This window comes from Petaurus breviceps, unplaced genomic scaffold (assembly GCF_028583685.1).
Source record: "Petaurus breviceps papuanus isolate PSGF00001 unplaced genomic scaffold, PetGlider_PUasm1.0 77, whole genome shotgun sequence".
Classification (NCBI taxonomy): domain Eukaryota; kingdom Metazoa; phylum Chordata; class Mammalia; order Diprotodontia; family Petauridae; genus Petaurus; species Petaurus breviceps.
This window is the reverse complement of record NW_027186492.1, coordinates 21,871,212-21,894,197: the sequence shown is the minus strand read 5'-3', so window position 1 is coordinate 21,894,197 and position 22,986 is coordinate 21,871,212. Positions and strand designations below refer to the sequence as shown.

The 22,986-nt window shown below is 37.0% G+C and overlaps 1 protein-coding gene across 6 annotated transcripts in view; it reads right to left on the bottom strand.

Moving 5' to 3' along the window:
• The window catches only part of STXBP6 (syntaxin binding protein 6), a 357,548-nt gene that overhangs the window by 64,907 nt on the left and 269,655 nt on the right, over positions 1–22,986 (bottom strand). For 5 of the 6 annotated variants that reach the window (XM_069106021.1, XM_069106019.1, XM_069106020.1 and 2 more), the window contains 2 exons: positions 7,161–7,291; positions 5,512–5,677 (listed from right to left, as the gene is read on the bottom strand). In XM_069106021.1, the coding sequence (XP_068962122.1) occupies positions 5,512–5,677; positions 7,161–7,291 (297 nt within the window). Of the gene's footprint in view, positions 1–3,708; positions 4,030–5,511; positions 5,678–7,160; positions 7,292–22,986 lie in introns of those variants that run through there. The other variant, XM_069106023.1, reaches the window with a different exon arrangement.

The following is a 22,986-nucleotide window of genomic DNA, read 5'->3' as shown; positions in this document are numbered from 1 at the left end:
GTCTTCTAAGAACTTATATTCTTCTTGAAAATAATAATAGGAAATCTTTTGCTTTTACATTACCTATATTTCCCCTTATATACCTCCCCTCTTATAACAACAAGTCATCTCTTATACAAATAATTAGTTTTAAAAAGAAAGAGAAAGAGGAGAAAAAAATCAGTAAAATTTATCTACATGGCAAAACATCTGATATTATATGCAACATTCTCTACCTGTGGCTCTCCCACCTCTGTAAATGAGCAAAGAGAGGTATCTTCTCATACTAAAAGCTTATACTCTAATATTTTTATGATTATTATATTTTATTAGTAACTAATTAATCAATTATTTTATTAATAGTATAACTATATAATAATAATTATTATTATATTCTGATGATAAGCCAGGATGACATACACAAAATACACCATGATTAAAGAATTCAATACCAAGTGACCAAACTTACTGCTGGTGAGCAGTAAGTTCTTAGTTAGGTTGGCCCTGAGAGGGCAAACAGCATTGTTCAGACTATCCTTGATGACTTTCCACTTTGAGAGAGCCTCACAGAGATGTTCTACGTTGGCAAAGCACCAACAACACAATGTTACCTCAATGCTCAATGCTGGATAAGATAGTGGTATAGGATATTTGTTGTGGCAAAAACAAAATTACTGGTGATCCTATTATTATTATCTCTGTTGTTGTTATTTAACTGAGGGGTAAAGTCAGTAAAGTATTCCCCTAATATTTTTGAGCAAAACATTCATTTATGGAGTCCAATTGAAGGAAGATGTAATCTAACTACATTTACAACAGCTGCAGTCTACATATCTGATCTATGTAATTATCATACATTGTTATATGGGTTGTTGGCATATACTAGAACCAAGTGGAGTTCTGAAAATTAGGACAGATGTTCATTTGTTAAAGATAGCTTAGGTATAATCATGCTTAAAGTCAGGGAATAAATTAGCTGTCCTAAGGCATTCCTCTTCAGAGAAACATACAATTCTTTTTTTTTTCATTGTTTTTTTTTTATTCTTTAAAAATTTTTTAAAGCAATCAGGGTTAAGTAACTTGCTCAAGGTTACACGGCTAGTTATTTCTGGGTGTGGTGCTGAGTATCTGAGCCCGGGATTCGATCTCCAGGTCTCCTCAACACTGGAGCCAGTGCTCTTACTCGCTGTGCTACCTGGCTGCCCCGAAACATACAATTCTTGATGTTCAAAGCTCTATATACGCCACAGTCTGTATCAAGTAAAGAAAATTAACAAATTGATCTTTTAGGGTCCAAGCTATATTTCTGTTATCAGGGCCAACCATCTGTTCAATTAAGATGTTCTACACTGACTAAAACCATGCATTCCCATCAATAAATTATAGACTGTTAATTCTCTGATAGTTCTTGACTCAAGCTTAGACAACAGATTTCTGTTCCGATACCTAAATCAATCCATTGGATCTTTTTTACAAAACATATGAAAAGTTTATGATTTCATCAATTTGAGGAATGTTCAGTGTGGGAATTCACACGAATGTAGATACTAGATAGTCTGAGATCTATTGGGTAAGACATATGGAGTTACTTGAGGCAAAAAGTTTCAGTGACTTGTCTAGGGTCACATAGCTAGTTAGTATCAGAGGAAGAATATGAACCTAGGTTTTCTTGACTACAAGCCACTCTATAGTTACACCAGAACTTTCTCAGATTAACAAATGATGCTCCACAATACAGCTACAAACAAAATTCTTATTTAGAAATTTACTAATTATTCTTCATGGCTGCTTACTGCCTACATTTGGCTTTACCCCATCCCAGAGATGTAATGTGTATTATCTAGAGTATGAGGGCTGCCAATTACACTCATGTATGGGCTGGGAGAGGGGGGAAGTCAGAACAAAGAAAAGTATAAAAGGAAAGGTGTTGTGATGGGCATGATAATTGACAGAAGCAGGAGGGGGTAGAACACGGCAAAGATCTGAGGGTATTTAAGATGTCAGAGTATTCTTGATCAAACAGGTAAGGTAGTAACAAGAAGGAAGCATGTAGATCTGGGACTAAACTGTAGTTGTAGTGAGGTTTTAGTAAGGATTTGTTGTTTAGTCTTATCTGACACATTGTGAGCCCATTTAGGTTTTTCTTGGCAAAGATACAGGAGTGATTTGTCATTTACTTCAGCTCATTTTACGTATGAGGAAACAGAGACAAACAGGGTTAAGTGACTTGCCCAGAGTCACACAACTAGGAAGTTTCTGAGGCCAGATTTGAACTCAGGTAATCTTTCAGACTCCAGGCCTGACACTCTACCCCCTATGCCACCTAATAAGAGTAGGGAAACATAGGTTCTAGCAGAAGAAATACCTCCCCAAAAAAGACAAAAAGTGGAAGAGATTTAGAGGTAATAGAGAAAGTAGGAGGTAGTTTACTGGTCTCTTTCAAGGGAAGAAGGAAAAAGAAAACCACTGGGTTCCCCTCTTCTCCCTGTACTGTATTCACAGTGGAAAAGGAAAGAAAAGAATCTATAAGTTGAGTTCTTCTCCAAGAGCAATTATCAGAGCTCCCGAGTCTACAATTCCACAATTCCAATAAAGAATACTTCTGTCTCATCAGAACGACTTATTATCCTATTCAGGAAATGTTGAGGGCAGCAGGACAATCAGAGATAGGACTTATTATCAGGGAGGGAAATGTCTGAGGAAGAAACTGAATGACAAAGGAAATGACTAGATTTTATATTGAAAATAGACAACCATCTTCTTGGTGGAGAACAAGAAAAAGCCACGTGGTTCAAGAAAACTTCCACATTCATTGAATAGACCTTTGAATCTATGAATATAGATTTATACATTTAGAGGAGGAAGGAACCTAAAAGGGCATCTAGTCCAACATCTGCATTTTGCAGAAGAGGAAACTAAGGCCCACAAAGGTTAACTGACTTGCTCAAGGTCATATAGGTAGTAAGTGGCTAGGTGACCCTGACAATAACTTTCTCTGATCTTCTACATTGAGTTCAGACTGAATAGGTCAATTCCTATAGATATTTATCAGTGGCAATGATATGAAAATCTATATTCTATTAGTTTCCTGAATGGTCTTTAATATTTTCTTACATTAAAACCACAGCATCTAATATTTTTCATTATGGCATTATAGGATGTGTCCACTGTGATGAAAAGTATGTACTATTAATCATCTTTCATATTCATCTAGAGCTGACGAGATAAATTACAGAAAACCTGGCTTTCATTCCTGTGAAGAATCTCCCACTGTTCTGATGACATTAACATCTTCCTATCTGAGGGATATGACATATACTTTAGTAGAGTTGATAATGAAGATGAATAGAACCATATTTTATCCATAGGGCATGCAGCTGGATAATGGGTACAAAGTATTAATATCTATGAGCTCAGATGAATAACAGATTCTGCCCTCTATTCATTTGAGAGATTTCTACCACACAAGTAAGTGATTTGTGAACAAGCTTCATCTCTTCATCCTCCATTAAGGACCTGTTCTAGAAATAAGTTTATACAAAGGTCTGCTTTCCAATTTAAGACTACATAAAAAATAAAACAAAGAGGTGTTACATTGAAAAAGATTCTACATCCTCATCTCCCCCACTCTGCCAGTGTGATCATCCATTTGTCCTACAGTCATAAGTCCCCAAAGGGACAGCTGTGGTATAGTGAATAGCGTACAAATTTGGAGTCAAGACCGTGGTTCAAATTCCAGTTTGTTTATTTATAATCTGCAAAGCCTTGGGTAAGTCATTTGTCCTTTCTGGGACTCATTTCCTTGTTTCTAAAATAAGGAGTTTGGACTAGAAGACTTATAAGGTTCTTTCCTGCTCTACACCCATGATGCCATGATCCTGGAGGATGAAAAAGTCGATTGGAGTCAAAAGATCAGGTGGGTTTGCATTGTGGCTCTGGCACTACTAGCTACAGAGTCACAAGCAAGGAGTTTTAATCTGACGATCTTCAGCTTCTTTCTCTGTAAAATGATATTTGCACTCTCTAATGCACAGGTTATCCATGAGTGTTCTGTAAACAGAAAAGTGCTGATATAAATATAACAGCCATAAAAAGAAAATGGTCCAGGCTCAAAAGTTGTTTCCTGAGCATCTCAAGACTATAGCATATGAAGGATTCAGAGGGTGATTACAACTTCATGCCCCAAATAAGAATCCCTTTTACTTCCTAAGAAGCCTGATTCCAACCTTTGCTTCAGTATCTCCAGCGAAAGTGAACTCGTTAATTTCTAAGGCAGGCCATTCTTTTTTTTTTTTTTCAGATAGCTTTGTTAGGGATTTCTTTATAATCATAAGCAATAATCTGTTTTTCTTCCTTCAAAATTTTGTCCTGAGGATGACCTTGCTCAACTGAGAAATATTTCAAACTCATTTCTTCCTGACTGTAAGTCGAACACTCTACCCACTGCACCAGCTAGCATCCCATGTTCTTTGCATGCTTGTAGCCTCCATTGATCAGAACTAAATTCCCAGAAAGCAGGTTGATCCTTTATAGTTTTTCTTTTTTTGCTTTTTGGAGGGGGGAAGGCAGGGCAATTGGGGTTAAACGACTTGCCCAAGGTCACATGACTAGTAAGTGTTAAGTGTCTGAGGCTGGATTTGAACTCAGGTCTTCCTGACTCCAGGACTGGTGTCATTCACTGCGCCACCTAGCCACCCCCTATCATTTTGTCCTGAGGATGACCTTGCTCAACTGAGAAATATTTCAAACTCATTTCTTCCTGACTGTAAGTCGAACACCCCCTATCTCTTTTTCCACCTCATTAGCCACATTGAATTTGGGAAAAAAAAAAAAAAACAATAAAGTAAGGAGAGAGAATTCAGGGTTCTTCATTGTTATTATATCTAGAAGCACCCTATGATTTACTATCATGTTTCAGAGCCTGTAGCATTACTGTGCCATGCTAGAGAAGTATGCTGCCTTATTCTGTCAACATGGTATGTTGATGATGTTAATGATTTCCCCCACAAAGTGAATTTTGCTTTACATAAGTCATACTATTTATGCTGTTTGAAGAAAATAAAGAATTAGAAAATTGTTAGAGCAGGTAGATAGATCAGTGATGTCAGAATAAAAAGGTTGTTATGTGTTATCTATAGAGGAGTGTTTGGTATTAGCAAATTCAAAATCATCATGTGAAGTAAGTAGAAAAACCTTAGAAAAACTAGACAGTTCCCTAGAGTAAATTGAGGAGAAAGAAGAAGGAAAAGTGGGTTGGAAAGATCTTATCAGAAAGCAGCATAGACTAAGTTACTTCAGCTAAGTGGTTTGTTCTCCTGAGAGCTATCAGAGTATAGTAAAAACACCAAGATATTAAGATTTATCAGAAGATGGAACCCCCAAACATTAATTCTTCTCATACTGCATCCCAGGGTAACTTTTCTTTTATCTAGTCTCAATATTACCTAGCAGCAGATTTGTCCGTTCAGTGGTTGTCATCAATAAAGAAAATATATGGCAACAAAGTGATCAGCAGACCTTTCTTCCACTTACCTCCCATAATCTTGGACTGACAATTAATAAATTCTGGTTTCTTGTCTGTGAGGTACCGCTGACAAGTGTGATGGAGAATCTGGAAAAAGGTGCATTTTTCCGAAGCTGTGCTAGCCACCCATTGGTCAAAAGCATTTTCAAATAGCAAATCAAATTCTGCAGAATCCTGGAGAAGAAACACCAGAAAAACTAGCATTTATTACCTGTTACAAAATGACTGCTATCAATTCATTGCTTTCTAAGAAAATGATAGGGGGTGGCTAGGTGGCGCAGTGAATGACACCAGTCTTGGAGTCAGGAAGACCTGAGTTCAAATCCAGCCTCAGACACTTAACACTTACTAGTCATGTGACCTTGGGCAAGTCGCTTAACCCCAATTGCCCTGCCTTCCCCCCTCCAAAAAGCAAAAAAAGAAAAACTATAAAGGATCAACCTGCTTTCTGGGAATTTAGTTCTGATCAATGGAGGCTACAAGCATGCAAAGAACATGGGATGCTAGCTGGTGCAGTGGGTAGAGTGTTCGACTTACAGTCAGGAAGAAATGCGTTTGAAATATTTCTCAGTTGAGCAAGTTACTCAACTTTCAGTCTCAAATGTAAAATGGGAAAAATAGTACCTACCTACAAGGTTGTGATGATTAAATAAGATATTTATAAAGGACCTTGCAAACCTTAAAGTGTGCATGTACATGTTGTATGTGTGTGTATGTAAGCTAGCTATCATTATTATTGGTATTAACTACTATTATCATAACTATCATTACTACTAAACTTCATCACTACCAAACTTCATAGGAATCGTGGATATTCTTAGAGATCAGTTAACACCAAAGAATAAAGGATAGCATATTAGATTGGGACTCAGGAAAGTTTAGGTTTAGATCTCACCTCAGACAATTTCAAGACTCAGTTTCCTCATCTGTAAAATGAGGGGGCTGGATTTGATGGGTCTGCAAATGTCTCTCCCTCTTCCATCTCTGACTCTAGAACTATTTTTGCCTAAGAGATGATTCATTTCTTGGAATTTTGGATTTGTAGGGTTTTTATTCCAGAAAAAGAATTATTTTAGTTCTCTGCATCCCATCTTATTAATCATGCACATAACCTTCCATCACAAAAGACCCTCCCCTTTCCCGTCAAGCTAATGTATGACATGAATATCACCTACATTAGTCATCCATTATAATCAGCTATTTTCTTTCTTCCTTCCAGGGTAAAGGTAATATACTGCTGGTTAGATAATTCTACCATAAAAAGCTTGACCTTTTAAACCTAAATAAGTCATAACACAGAATTTCAAACAAGTCTTGGAATTTCTGTAATTTTCTGAGACAAACACTGCATTTCCCCAGTAGCATATATTTAATGTTTCCGGGGTTGGTAGTGGGTTACCAGAGTCATGACCATGATTGCCTGAACTACTAAAGGCAAAATTTCTCCTCCAAATGGGACCCCTGTTAGTTCCTAGTTATATGACAGATGAAAAACTTTAGGATTTGTCTGAATGAGGAGAGCTGTGACCAGCGAAGTCTTTGCAATACAAATGAAATCATGAAAAAGGCCTTGCCAATAAAAGGCAGAGAATAGAAAATCAAAAAGAATCACCTTCTGAATATAATTTCTTTACTCAGCATGGAACATTTCACTCACCCTGTTAGGATCGATACCATTAACCTGGCGAAGCTGGTCAAGCATCCACTGAGACCTTCGTACAAAGGATGTGGAGCCTTCAAATTGTTTGACCTTTGTGATAGATGCCTGTGTGGGCTTTTTGTTTGTCACTGTGGGAAAGAACACACACAGACACACACACAAACAAGAAAGACCATTCCTGGTTAGTGTTTCTGTTCATTTACTCCAAAAAGAAGAAATTAATGAGTATCTACAGTACATGTAGCATTGTGCTAGGTATTAAGGGAAGAGGAAAAGAAGGAAAAAAAAAATAAAGGCATGGTTCCTGAACCTTTAAGAACCTACTAGAGGGGGAGATGAAACATGCATGTGCAACATGACAAAGACAAAGCAACATGGCTACATATGCAAAACAATCTGTTAGAGACTGTGGTCTGTCTATGTGAAAGAGAGACAAAATGAAGGGCTGGTCAGAGTCAGGCTGCATCAACTAGCAAGTCAGGGGTTAGGTGTTAAAAGGAAAATGGGATGAGTAGATTGCTTCCTTTGGGGGTAGCCCAGATTTCTGGAATTTGCCACCAGCTTGTATCATATTACAAAATTCTCAGTCTTCAGCAATGGCAAGACCCAGGTGTTCCTAGGATTCTAAGATGCCTAAAGTGAACAAAGTAGGCCAGAGGCTGGCAATAAAGCATCCCACACAGAATATAAAGGTTAAGTTGCAGAGAACTAGGCAAAACTCTACTGAGATTAAATTTGGTGTGGCAGATGGAAACTTTCATTTCAAGATTGGGAAGGTGGCAGATATAGCTGTAATGAAACAGTCAACTCTCAGTGATCTCAGAAGAAAAGTCAGGGGATCTGAAGGGACTTTAGGGATCAACTGAAAATAGCAAATAGAAGATAATAGGAAAAAAATTATATTTAGTTTTCAAATGAAGTCTTGTGTTTATATTTAATGTGATTTTATCTGCAGGTCTTAGAATTTTTATAACATATCACAGACCACTATAATAAGACCACTATATTGTAAAAATGAAATTTAAAAGAATCTGCAAAACTATCTGACTTCTTCATTATGGGTATACCACTATTTCCCTCCACCTCCCTGATCTCTTCATCTCCTTGCTATTTCTAACTTTATTTTGGGTAGAATCACATCTCAAAATGACGTACAGGCAGAGCTAGACTCTCTTTTCTAGAGAAGTCATATGGCAAAGTGGATAGTGCTGAACATAGTCATGAAAACCTGGGTTCATGTACCATATCTAACATACTGATCATAGGTCTCAATTACCTTTTCTATAGAGAACAGGCAATAATACGTGTTGTGACCCTTACAGTATTGTTGCGAGGATGTAACGATATACAACAAAAAATGCTATGTAAGTTAGTTATTTCTAAGCTTTCTCTTTTTACTAAAAAGATAGCAAATGAAAAATTTAGTTGGAAAAATAGGCATCTACATATGTGTGCATAAACACAAATGTATATAGGTATGTAAAAACCATATGTGTATTATTCATATACATATATGCACATACTTACATACACGGCGTACATATATATTACACATAGATTATGTAGACACAAATACATACATACATTTCATTGGTTATTTTTTCATTGGTACAGGGAACTCCCAGGTGAGGAAACAATGTCTAACAATGTGGGTCTGCATCTTCTCTGCAACTTATACTCTTAGGGAGTCACCTAGAGAACTGAAAAGCAGGGGTGGCTAGGTGGCACAGTGAATAGAGCACCAGCTCTGGAGTCAGAAGGACCTGAGTTCAAATCTGGCTTCAGACACCTAACACTTACTAGCTATGTGACCCTGGACAAGTCACTTAACCCCAATTGCCCTGCTTTCCCTGCTCCAAAAAAGCGAACTGAAAAGTTAAGTAACTTACCTATAGTCACATAGCCAATATGTGTCAGAGTAGGCCTCTTAGGCTATCTTACTATTTGTTATAACACTCTACTTTTCTATGTTTTAAAGAACTTTTCTTCCACTTCCTTTTTGTTCAAGGCTATATGCATTAAGGTATGTTCTCATGGTAACCACACAATGTCAAGAGACCCAGAGCAGGGCCCCAGCATATCAGGTGGATCCCTTGTGGAGGATTAATAGGAAGATAAGAGTCACCAAGGATGAGAAGGCATGGATCAGGTATGATCTCTGCCATCACAAGAAGTATTCATATTGATGAGATCATGAATCCACTTAATCTTTTAAAAAGGGGTATCAACCAAGGAATTAAACAGCCTAGAGTGTTTCCCCAACTAAATTTGTATTTTGGCATCATAAAACAGCTAAGCTCTCTACAATGTGATGCTTTGTCCTCTGTCATTTCAGCATAAGTTCAGGGGCAAGGAACAGGACTCAGTAAAAAGAGATGAGTGGAGGGTAAGATGTAAAAGAAGAAAAATCCAGTTTTTCAAGGAAGTAGATTTTAGGGATGACTTATTCAATGTTATCAAAGAGCTCAGAGTACAATTTCCTATGAATAAACAAAAGAATTTATAATCTCCCTAAAAGAAAGATTGAGAATGGCCAATATAGCTTTTTTTTTCAAACAGCTAAGTGGCACAGTGAATACAGTGTTGGCCCATGGAGTCAGGAAGACTCATTTTCCTGAGTTCAAATCTGGCCTCAGACACTTACTAGTTATGTAACTCTGGGCAAGTTATTCAGCCCTATTTGCTTCCTTTGTAAAATGAGCTGGAGAAGAAAAGGGCAAACCACTCCAATATCTTTGCCAAGAAAAACCCAAATGGGGTCATGAAGAGTCAGACATGACTGAAAACAAATAAACAACAATAGCAACAAAACTTAGAATATCATTTGCATCATGGCCAATCATCTAAGCAAGGCAATTATAGGTCCCATTCAATGAAACAATTTCAAGACAGACTAAAATCAAGAATGGTGCCTACAGTACAGAAACAAACAAACAAACAAACTCTGTTGTACATGTCAAGACACAAAACAGTTTTGCTACCTGAAGACTACCAAAGACTACTATAGCTAAAATCTATGTTAATGGGGGCAGTTAGGTGGTGCACTGGACAGAGCACTGGCCCTGGAGTCAGAAGCACCTGAGTTCAAATCCAGCCTCAGACACTTGACACACTTACTAGCTGTGTGACCTTTGGGCAAGTCACTTAACCCCAATTGCCCTCCAAAAAGCAAAAAAAAAGAGGGGTGCATTGGATTCTCTTCCTCATTAGATATTTAAGCAACAAGTATCTTCCCAGTCTAATTCTTTACATACAATAAATAATTGATAATTAAAAAAACTGAATAAGTATAATTTATAAAGAATTACCCCTGTACAAATCCTAGAAAAAGAAAAAAGGTTAAACTAGGGAGCCTTAAGAGTTTGAAACCTAGAGAGCCTGGCCACTCTTTTTTCAAAGAATTTTAGACAGGAAAGGCTTTGTTTTTAAATGTATCTCTGCATATATAGTGTTTATGGTAATTTTTAAAGCACCTGTTTCCAAACAGAAACTGGAATCTCATACATAATAACAATAAACAAAAATTAAATCAAGCTGGGCTCTATGCCCAGAAAAACTAGCCAGTCTCAGAACTTACCCCCCCCCCAAAAAAAAAAGCTGGTGGAAAAGAAGCTAGAATCATAGAATGCCGGAACTAGGGTATGAGGTATTGGGGGATGGGTATGAAGCTTGGAAAACTCTTATCCCACTCCTTCCTTTTAAAGATCAAGAAGTTGAGACTCAGGGAAGGTGATATTACCTCTTACCCCTCCCCAACCTCTGACTCAGTAAGCATGGTTCTAGCTCACAATGTTTCTTGGTTTTGGTTTTAATTTTTACACAGTCAGATCTCAAAAATGACTACTACCAAGCTAAGCTATTTTCACATTATTAGAAGGAGTGACATATGGAAGAGAGATTTTATTTATTTTTTTCCTGCTTTGCCCTAGAGGCAGAACTAGAAGCATAAGTCCAGATTTATAGAGAGGCCTATTTTGACTGCCTGGAGATTTACATGGTGGTGCTCTGCAACAATAGAACACTGTCACAATTTGAACTTTGCAAATAGAATGAGTAGCCCCTGAGGTATGTAACAGGTAGCAAGCAGCCTTCTGCTCAGTATAGAGGGTTTCAAAGGCCTGCAGTAGAGGAGATTCTTAGTTCAAGGTGCTAGTTGAACTGGCTGGTATCTGATGCCTCTTCCGATTTTAGAAATTCTATGTATAGTAAATACCCCTTTGTGGAAACATTTGTCAGCTCACTCTGTCTCTATCATCAGTCTTCCAAAGTTGTAATTGTAATGTTGCTGCTTCACGGTCTGATCCTGGGTTGTCTTTCTGAGTTATTATAACACATTTGAATTAAATGGGAAGAAATGGACCAGAAGGATCTGAAGCGTACTAGCAGCCTTAAATAAAGGTAGACTGAGAGGCTTCATGTTTCCCTGAAATGCCTAAAGACCATATGATTTACATAAACAAACAAGGAAATCCTCTTTGTGTGTTTAGGGGTGTGTGTCTAATACAGGAAGCCGTGTTTTCCTGTTATTGAAAGTTTCCTTTAATCTTTTAGGCACATTTCAAGACCTGTATGTGTTCAAGGTGTGTTGTTTCCTTTAGTCTTAAAACACAGCAGTGGTTTTCTGGTTGTGCCTGTCTATCTGACGTGACTCTTATAGAAAATCCTTTTTTCATAGAAAATTCAACTAATGAATTTAAAATGCGTGGAAAGAACCCTGGATTTGGTTTAGAGCTAGAGTAACTATGGCCATTGATATAAGATTGTAAAATTACTGGAGACTGGGTTTTATGAAAAGAATGAATATTCATCAATATCAGCAAGTTTTTATTAAGCTCCTACTATATGCCTTTTATTGTTCCAACCCCTAGTGAGACAATCCTTGTCCTGGTGAGTTCAACCCCCCTGAATCCAGGGCCAGTGCTCTGTGCCACCTAGCCGCCCCCAAATGTACCCCTTTTTCAATAGAAAAAACTTCAATAACATTAGTCTAGATTTCCCCCAAATCTGGATGTATAAACCCGAAACCTGCCAATATTTAATAGCTACAATTTTTTTCTTCCTTTCAAAGTGATCGTATTTTAGGAGCATCACCTATACTTGGGGAATAGCCTGGTTAGGGATTAAGATGGTCTTCTGGATAGCAATATTATATTCAGCCTATAGAATCTACATGACTAAACATGCACTTATAACATACTCATTTGTCTTGATTCCATACTGGAAAATAGAGTTATGTATCAGTCAATAAACTCAATAAACATTTAATAAACACCTACCACCTGTCATACGCTGGGTTAAACAGCAGGGATACAAAGAAAAAACAAAAGACAATTCTTGCCCTGGCAGAATTCACAACTGAATGGAGGGCACAACATCTACAAGCTATATACAGGATAACAGGAAATAATCAACAGCGGGAAGGCACTAGAATTAAGAGGGATTGAGAAAGGTTTTCTGAAGAAGGCAGAATTGTAGCTGGACCTGAAGGAACCCAGGGAAGCTAAGAGCCAGACATGAGGAAGAACATTCCATTCATAAAGATGCCAATAAAAATACATACTTGTCACTTGTCTCTTTCTCATAAAAATAAAAGGTCAAAATTACTTTTTTATTATTTACATAAAAGATATTTATTCTAAAGAGCCCGTTTGGAGGTATATTTTGTCAATCACCGGATGATTAGAGATCTTGAGTGCAGGGTGATACGGTGGATAGAAAGCTGGGCCTGGGGTCAGGAAGACATGAGTTCAAATTCAGTACTGGATATTCAATAGCTGGGTAATCCAGAGCAAGTCACTTAACAGCTCTTTTGCCTCAGTTTCCTCATGTAAAATAAGGATAATAATAGCACCTACATCGCAGGATGTAGGTGAGGATCAAATAAGGTAATATTGTAAAGCACAGTGCCTGGCACACAGTAAATGCTATACAAATATTAACTGTAATACAAGGATCTAAGACAATTCTAAAAGACTCATGATGGAAAATGCTATCCACATGCAGAGAAGGAACTATGGAGTCTGAATGCAGAGTGAAGCATACTGTCTTCTCTCTCTCTCTCTGTTTCTTCTTTCTCACATTCCCCCCCCCTCCCCTTTGGTTCTAATTCTTCTTTACATGACTAATGTGGAAAATGTTTAATATGATTATACATGTATAGCCTATATCAGATTTCACACTATGTTGGAGAGAGGGGAGTGGAGGGACGGGGAGAAAGGTTAAAATTCAAAATCTTATAGAAGTGAATGTTGCATAAGTAAAATTTTTAATATAATAAAAAAGTAAATGTCAGCTGCTATTATTATCAGATCTTCTCCACCTCAAGTTTTCCATAGCAGTTGTTACCTCTTACATATTAGTCAAATTATCTGTTATACTTTAATTTATTTGTGTCTTTGTGTTCCCATTTCATGGATTACTCTCTGAATAAGTTAAGTTGTGGGTCACATATGGGACAATGGAGATACCAGTGGCAGTATAAAGCTTCTTACCAATATGAATTAAGTGTGAGAAATAGAGCATATCAAAGGAATGTTTGACCGGAAAAGGATATGTGAACGAGTCAGGGAGTAAGAGTGAAGCATAAAACAGATGGAGTCTGACCATGTTCTACACAATAAGATTCAGAGACCTAGAGGAAATTCCCTACTATGCCTAGATCCCCTTCAGAAGATTCATGGGAGGGCATGAACAAGTGCTGCACAAGATGAAAAATACTGAGATTACTTGTGATCTGCACCCACTTCAATGAGATCACAGGCAGAAGTGTCCTACTGTCAGGCTGTAAGCTTCATAGGCAGAGTTGTGTCTCATTTATTTTTGTATTCCCCCTGCCTAGGGCAATGCTTTATTTGTGTTTAATAAATGTTTGTGGACTTAAGTCTAATCTCTGTAACTGAAATGTTGTAAAAAAAAAAAAAAGCTCAAACTACATAATTCTGAAGTACCTATATGATTTTTTTTTAAAGCAATCAGGGTTAAGTAACTTGCTCAAGGTTACACGGCCAGTTATTTCTGGGTGTCGTGCTGAGTGTCTGAGCCCAGGATTCAATGTCCAGGTCATCCCAACACTGGAGCCGGTGCTCTTACTCTCTGAGCCACCTGGCTGCCCCGACCTATATGATTTTTGCTTGAGTGTGCACTGAATGGTTAAAGAAAGGTAGCTAGGTTTTCTTTTATATTATATTCTCCTCAAAATCCCAGAATGGGGTGATTCTTACTGGGACTGTGGAAAAGGGTTTTGGACTTGGGATTGGGGAGACCCAGGTTCAAGTCTTGGTTCGCATATTTACTAGCTGTACGGCTGATGTCAACAGCAATCACAATTTCACAAAATAGGTTTATTGCAAGAGGAATGAACATGTATATGGATCACAAATAGTTTACAATCCATAGAGAAGTTCATAGTTTTATAACAGCAGGACAAAGGGAAGAGGAGGTACCAGAAATCTCCAACTAAGGGGCGTAGCATGGGAGGAGGAAAGTTGCAATTAAGGTGGGAAAAGGATAAAACCCTTCCTGAAGGGGAGGAGCAAGGTAATGGCAAAAGCCACATTCTTTTCCCATGGGCACTGCTAGACCATGAAAATAGGATGGTCTGCTTATCTACAAGAGTCCAAGCTGCACAAGCAATTTCTCAGTCTAGTGTAGACTGACTAGCACCTGTGGACTCCCAAGGACACACCAGGAGTCCAGCTTGGGACGCAAACAACACATTATGTCAGTTGGGGTGGGGAGGAGAGGGAAGAGTGAGGGAGCTTTGCATACATTCAGGGCCTCCTGCATATTCTGTGTCTAGTGTTTCTGGAAAATATGACAACTCAAAAAGACAAGTTCAGCACTAATTCATCGTTGGTGGAGCTGTGAGCTAATCCAACCATTCTGGAGAGCAATTTGGAACTATGACCAAAAGGTTTTAAAAATGTGCATACCCTTTGACCCAGCAATACAACATCTAGGGATGATAATAATGGGAGAAGGGTCCACATGTACAAAAATATTTATAGCAACTCTCTTTGTGGTGGCCAAGAACTGGAAATTAAGGGGATGCCTATCAACTGGGGAATGACTGAACAAGTTGCATTATATGAATGTAATGGTATACTATTGTGCTATAAGAAATGATGAACAGGTGGACTTTAGAGAAACCTGGAAAGACTTATATGAACTGATGCTGATTGAAGTGAGCAGAACCAGGAGAACATTGTATACAGTAACAGCCACAGTTTGTGATGACTGATTTTGATAGACTTAGTCCTTCTCAGCAATGCAAGGACCTAAAATAATTCCAAAGGACTCATGATGGAAAAAACCATACACATCCAGAGAAAGAACTATGGAGTCTGAATATAGAGTGAAGCAGACTAGATTCTTTTTTATTTTGTTTTGTTTTTTCTTTCTCATGGTCTCTCCCAGTCATTATAATTCTTCTATACAACATGACTAATGTGATAGTATGTTTAATAGGAATGTATATGAAGAGACTATATCAGATTGTCTTAGGGAGGGAAGGGGAAAATTTTAAACTTATAGAAGTGAATGCTGAAAACTAAAAACAAATTAACAACCAAAAAAGACAAGTTCAGGGGGACCCTTTGATATTTCTTAACACTGACCATAGGCAAATCAGAAGAAGAGGATGATGATGAGGAGGCAAAATTGCATCTCCTTCATTCTATACAACTTTAAAGTTTTCAAAGAGTTTCCCTCAAGAAAACCTTATAAGAAAGGCAGTAAAAGTATTACTATCCCCATTTTATAGATAGGAAAAGATTCAGATTGCTTAAGTGACTACTTTTCATGGTCACAGCAATAGTGTCAGAATCATAACTTGATCCAAGGTCACAAACAAAATCTGAGAGTTGGAAGGGACCTCAGGGAGTGGACAAAGTCATCTGACTCAAATTCCAAATTCATGCTGACTAATATTTCCAAATCTCAGTTTCTTTAGCTATTAAATGGTGGTAATATATATACACTAATTCATATGATAGCTGGAAGGAAAGCACTTGTAAATGATAAAGCACTACATGTAATGTGAGGTCATTCTCCCCACACCCCGCATTCACAACTTGGCCTTAACCTATTTTTCTAGCTTCACTATACATTACTCTCCCTCCCTTACTATACAAAACATCCAACTATCCTTCTCTCTATTCATCATACACATTTCCCATTTCTGTACTTTTGTACTGGCCACTCTCCCATGCCTAGAAAGCACTCAATCTTCCCTCATCTCCTCCTCACATAACCTCTTTTTCTTCAAGACGTCACTCAAAGATAATATTCTACATGAAACCTTTTCTGAACTCCCCAACTGCTGGTGCCCTCCCTACTAAAATACATAATGTTTAATGGGTTTGTACTTATACTCTTTAAAGCAGATAGAGTGACATCCCTGGAGTAAAGAGGACCTGAGTTCAAATTGGGCCTCAGCCACTTACTGGCTGTGTGATCCTGGGCAAATCACTTACCCCTGTCTGCCTCAGTTTCCTCATCTGTAAAATGAGCTGGAGAAGGAAATGGCAAACCACTCCAGTATCTTTGCCATGAAAACCCCAAAAGGTTATGAAGAGTTGGATATGACTGAAACAACTGAACAACTACAAAAATTTATCCCTTTTATATTTATTCTGTAGATACTCATATATGTCTTTGCTGTCTTTCTGAATGTCTGTTTCTCAAGAAGTGATTGTTTCATTCTTTGGATTCTGAAACCCTTGTACATAAGCACAGTATCTAGTAAATAGTTGTCACTTACAAATGCCTTCTGATTGATTCATTGATGGTGGATTCCATCAATAGAATTGGAAAGCACATCTATTGTCAAAGAATCAGTCTAGTTAAATTTGGAAAATGTTTTTACCATAATGTTATCCACCAGGTAACAAATTATTTGGTGACAGTCACTTATGAAAGTATCTGTTAAAGTATGGATGAACCTGTGTAGATGAAAGGAAGGGCAATGATCATTAAATCATATATCATTAGAAGTATGTCAGCATTATTATATTCTAATTTTTCTTGAAAAATCATATTGCAAGTATGATATATAGAAACCCACAGTTAACTGGAAGGTTTTATTCTCCAATCCCTTTGGATAAACAGGAGTTTACTATTGTAGCTTTTAAAAAAAATTATTTCAATTTAATTTAATTCCCTTGTTCTCTATTACTAAAAGCACATAGAGTCAAAGAGAGAAAACTGTCAGAGAAAATCTAAAGAAACTACTTCATTATCTGCATTCTCCTAAGCGACAGCAGATGCATTTGAACACTCCTCAAACACTTGTGCTCAAAGCCAATCAGAATGTCTGTCCAAAGTGATGTCAGCAACAGCCTCTGCTTTTCTCCCTTAATGCTACAGCAGAAACTGAAGGGATCTCTTGCCATCATCTGTCCAGAGGACAGGGTTAAGATTAAGATTCTGGTGTGGAAAACATAGTACAAACTTATTATCTTGTCCTTTGTTCTCTCATCCCTTGTGGTAACCCCAAGCCTTCAGGGAGCTTTTTTCCACAGTAGAGAACAACAGGCTATTGATTTTCTTTTCCATTTTGCAATCTTAACCTTCCAGTGCCTCTGAGAGATTAAGATTATTTCAAGGATACAAGGCAAAAAGATTATGTTTATTTTGCCTTTAGCTGTGATGCCCTATTTACATACAAACAGGCTAATCTCGGGCCAGGGATGAAATAGACAACAGTGGATTTTTTGAAAGATAATCTAATAAGTATTCTTATCCACCTAAATGTAACAGTTCCCTATACCAGTGCAATCACAGGCCCATCCCTCTCACTAAAGTGCCTTAACCTATAATATCACAGGCGCTGTATAGAAGACTCCTCGCACCATTTGGTAGATAAGTATACAGATGATTAAGAAGTTTGTGGATTGCTGGAACCAAGACTCAAACCTATTAGTTTAATCCTATTCTGCTGCCCCTTCCACTGTATACATAGCTCCCTGTTCTAACTAATAGAGTGATGAACTTCAAGTGACTAAGAACTGAGTTCAAATCTGCTCCTGTCACCTACTAGCTATTTGACCCTAAAAAGTTAATTTAATTTTCTCAGTTTAGATTTCCTCATCTGTAAAATGGGGATAATAATAGCATCTACTTTACAGGATTGTTGTGAGGATCAAATGAGATAACATGTCAAGGAATTTGTAAACCTTAAAATTATATTATATAACATTTTATATATGGCATGATAGTTATATATTATTGTTATATTATATGGCATAATAGTTATATTGATACATTGTTTTATATTTATAATGATATGGTTTCATATGTGCATGTATGCATATAAATACATATGCATATTCTATTATATCATATTGTTTTGATGTCAAATACTGTACTTCTTCCAAGGGAATGCCTATGTCAGACTTTGGCAAGTTTATATTAAAAATCACACAAGAATCCATGATTGATAAATAATAAGTATAATGAAATCCATAGTCATTTGAAAGAAATTTAACATTAATGCTGGAAAAATAATATATGAAATATGCACGCTGTACAGACCATGGCAGGCATTTGGATGGGTAACCCCTCAAGTCTACCAGTATATATATATCTTGACCAGATGCTACAGATCTACAATGAGCTGGGGCCAAAATAGTGTGGGAAGAGCTTACGTTCAATTGCATTTGACAAATTATACATCACTTTCAATGGTTCCACATTTCTTACTATATAAAAGTCCATTTTAAGAAACAGTAATATGCTTCCCATCATGCTATATGGGTGTGAATCATGGAATGCCACAACCATAGAAGATTCAAAATAGCAAGTAACCCCAAGAGCATCACTGTAAAGACACATGCTGCATATAAGTTGGCTAAAGAATATTCACAGCAATAAGTGGCATAGAAAACATGATCATTGACATGAATGATGACCAGAGAAAAGGTGGGTTATGAGTGAGGGATAACAAATGGACAGCCTAAATACCCCAACTGTATCCCAAAATATATACTTAAAAAAATAAGTGTAATGCCTTTAATATGTTAGGAAATAGAGCTTGTAGCAAGAATTCTTATAGAAAAAAATGAACAAAAATTGTGCGAGTAGAAATATTGAATTCTGTAATCATCAGTGTTGATGACATCATGGCTGCATGAAAGAACTGCTTCATATGACCAACTGTCTAATCTAAGGCAGTCTAAAGATGATGGTCCAAAGACAAAATGAACTCCAGTTTCCTGCCTGTGGCTGACATGGAACCATTATGGAAAGTTCATGGCCACAGTTAAGAAGTAATCACTGTAAGTATTTACTTCTGGAATGTTATAGATTTAGAACTAGAAGAGTTCTAGAACTAGAACTAGAGGTTCATCTAGTTCAACCCTCACCCTCTTTTTCATAGATCGGGAAACTCAAGACTATGAGAGGTACTAATAAATATAGGGCTGAGATTTTAATACAGGTCCCCTGTCCCTAAATTCTATGCTCTGTTCACTGTATCATTTATAAACACAAAAGAAAACTCATGAAATATTTAACTGGGTTCATTCCTGTCTCAATGGCATTATATCTTCTCATAAAATGTGACAAGTTTGTTTTGAGGGTTCTGTTTGGACATTGACCTACTGAGATAGCATGCTTCATATGTAAAAGAAAACCCTGGAACATTTACAGAATTGGTGGTTAAAGTCAGGATTTTAATCCAATAACAAAACTGTTCATTATCATGTTACTAGGTTAGTTAGTCATAAACACTATGGATTTCACCAAGACAAAGCAGCCCAGAGAGCCAGAGATGCAGAACTGGCAGCAAAGGTGACAATGACTGAAAGGCAGAAATTTCACTTTCTGCATGTCATGCAGAAGAACAAAATAATGCATATGCACAGCATAATTATAAAGCAGGTTTTCCATTTCAAGGTCCAATGCTCTAGCCAATTTTTAGAGCAACATTTCCCATTTAAATATCATTATTCATGGCATCATTTCTCAGCCATACAAAATGTATACATGTATATGTGACACACACATATACATATGATTGATAAATATACATACATTTATATATGTGCATATATACATACACACATACATATATAATGCATATGTAAATTTTGCCCAACAGGTAGAAGGTCTGGTCATTTCTGGGAAATATATTTTTAAAGTAAGCCTAGATTACAACTCATATAGGCAAAAATACAATCTCTAAATACTACCTTCCTTTCCTCTTTCTGAAGGCAAGTAGGTGTTGCAGCAGATAGGGCACAGGAACTGAAATCAGGATGACCTTAGTTCAAATTCAGTTTCAAACACTTACTAACTGGTTGAGCCTGTTCAAGTCATTTAACCTTCTATACCCCAGTTTCTTCATCTGTAAAATGGGGATACTAGGGGCGGCCAGGTGGCTCAGCGACACCGGCTCCAGTGTTGGGATGACCTGGGGATCAAATCTGGGCTCAGATACTCAGCACAACACCCAGAAATAAATGGCCATGTAACCTTGAGTAAGTTACTTAACCATGATTGCTTTAAAAAAAATGGGGATACTAATAAAACCTACTTCCCAAAGTTCAAATGTTGTAAATGCATTTGAAAATTTATAAATGAGATCATATTTATAAAATTCTTTACAAACTTTATAGTGTTGTATAAATGTTAGCTATTATTAAGTGGACTGAAGTTTATTTGGGTATATTTACATCTAAAATCTTTAGCTAAATATGTTTCTGATGTATATGAAAGGAAAACAGCTAAGCAAAACAAAACCAACTGGCAGCATTATCAATGTTTGATTATATATATTTTATTAAGATATATGCCCTGATACAATGATCCAAGTCTGAAGAACTTATGATGAAAAATACTATCCATCCCCAGAGAAAGAACTGATGGAGTTTGAATGCAGATTGGAGCATACTTTTTTTTTTAAATTTTACTTTTCTAGGCTTCTTTTGTTTTTTTGTCAATGTTTTCTTTTCCAACAAGACTAATATGCAAACGTTTTGCATAACCTATATTAAACTGCTTGCCTTCTCAATGAGGGGAGGGATGAAGAGAGGGAGAGAGAGGATTTGGAACTCAAAATTTTAAAAATGAATGTAAAAATTGTTTTAACATGCAATTGGAAGAAATAAAATACTAAATACATAATTTTTTTTTAAAGATATATATGCTAACACAACATTCTTTGGGAAGAGAGATCTGCCTCTAACCAAATGAGAGATGTATTTCTCTATTTTTCCTCTGGTGCCTGATTGTTCATTGTAATTATAGTCACTTCATTTTATTGTTCTTTTCATTTCTACTGTTGCAGTCATTGAGTATGTTCTTTTTCTTGTTCTGCTTACTTCACTACGTATCAATCGAGGGAAATCTCATGTTTCTCTCAACTCTTCATAGTTATCATTTCTTATTAACCAATAACTTTCCCTCACATTTATATACTGAAAATGTGTTTAGCCATACTCTAATCAATGTATATGTCATAAATGTATAAACAAAATCATTTCTATAATGGATTCAACCCCATGCATCAATCAACTTCCTAGGGGACAACTACTCTTCTTAGACCAAGTCCTAATGTATCTTTGGCCCTTAGCTACAGGCATTTCATCTTCACTTGTCTTTAAACTGTGAATCACTGAACTCTTAAAGAACTGAGCCCTTGGATCTTTTAGGCCTCTAACCAGGCTGTCTTCTAAGCTTTGGAGGTCTGCTAACCCCTAATTTCCCTAAAACTTATTTTCCATCATCTTTTTTCTGCTAATGCCCTTATTTCTTTGTTGCATGATTATATCATCTAATTCCCTCTCACCCTTTTCAACTCTGTCACTATACACTCTTGCCCACAAGAGTGCCTTTCCTTGAATTTTATTTACAAGACAGTATTATTTAGAAATAATACACTAAGAAAAGAAAAAAAACTTTTCTTCTACTCAAGGAGGGTCAAGAAAAAGGAGCCATTTCATTTGGGGGAATCCTGAGCCTTAAGTATGAGTTCTGGCCAGTCTTTGTAATATATATATATATATAACATCATACATATATATTATATATACATTACATGTATAACCCCTATGAATTGGGCAGGTCAAGGAAACCATAACTGAATATGGGCTCCTGGCTACAGGCTAGGCCATGATCTTTACAACTAGAAACAAGGAAAAAATATGAAATCTAGAGCATATATTTGACCCAAATGAGGCACAAAGACATCCTCTGTAATCTGGTTCAGGAAATAAATGTAGAATTAAACAGGCCTCATGAAGTGCTGATGTTGTGAGGAAGCAGGTGAACATGCCAAAAATAGGAAACAATGATTTGGAACTGATATTTACTTAATGTTTTTTCAGGATGAGGTAAAATCATTCTAATTTTATGGCACATACATGAGATAATGGTCTTGAGAGTAAATCAGCCACTGTCCTGCCAAAGCACAAACGCTTATAAAAACTGAACAAAAATCTTCCTACTATTAAGAGGCCTGAAAGCTTTCTGAGTGGGGAGGATCTTTTCATCATTCCCAGAGGGAAAAGGAACAAATATGTAGTTTTCCATCTGGGTTGAAACAATACCCTTCCCAAAATGCCAACCAATCACTTAGATAACATGGTGCTACATTTTGCATTGAGAGAACCCAAAAGATTTTGGCTTTGAGCAAGACTTCTGAAGAGGTTGATTGCTATATAGACAGCCCTACATGAGTTATGTATCATCAGAAACACCCCACTGAGTGTCATGGAACACTTCTGTAATCTCTTCTCTCAGGGAGGCTAAAAATGGAGGAGTTTGAGTGTCTGGAGGGGAAGTGGGCATGTGTATTTAATTTAGCATCAATAAGCTTCTTGGA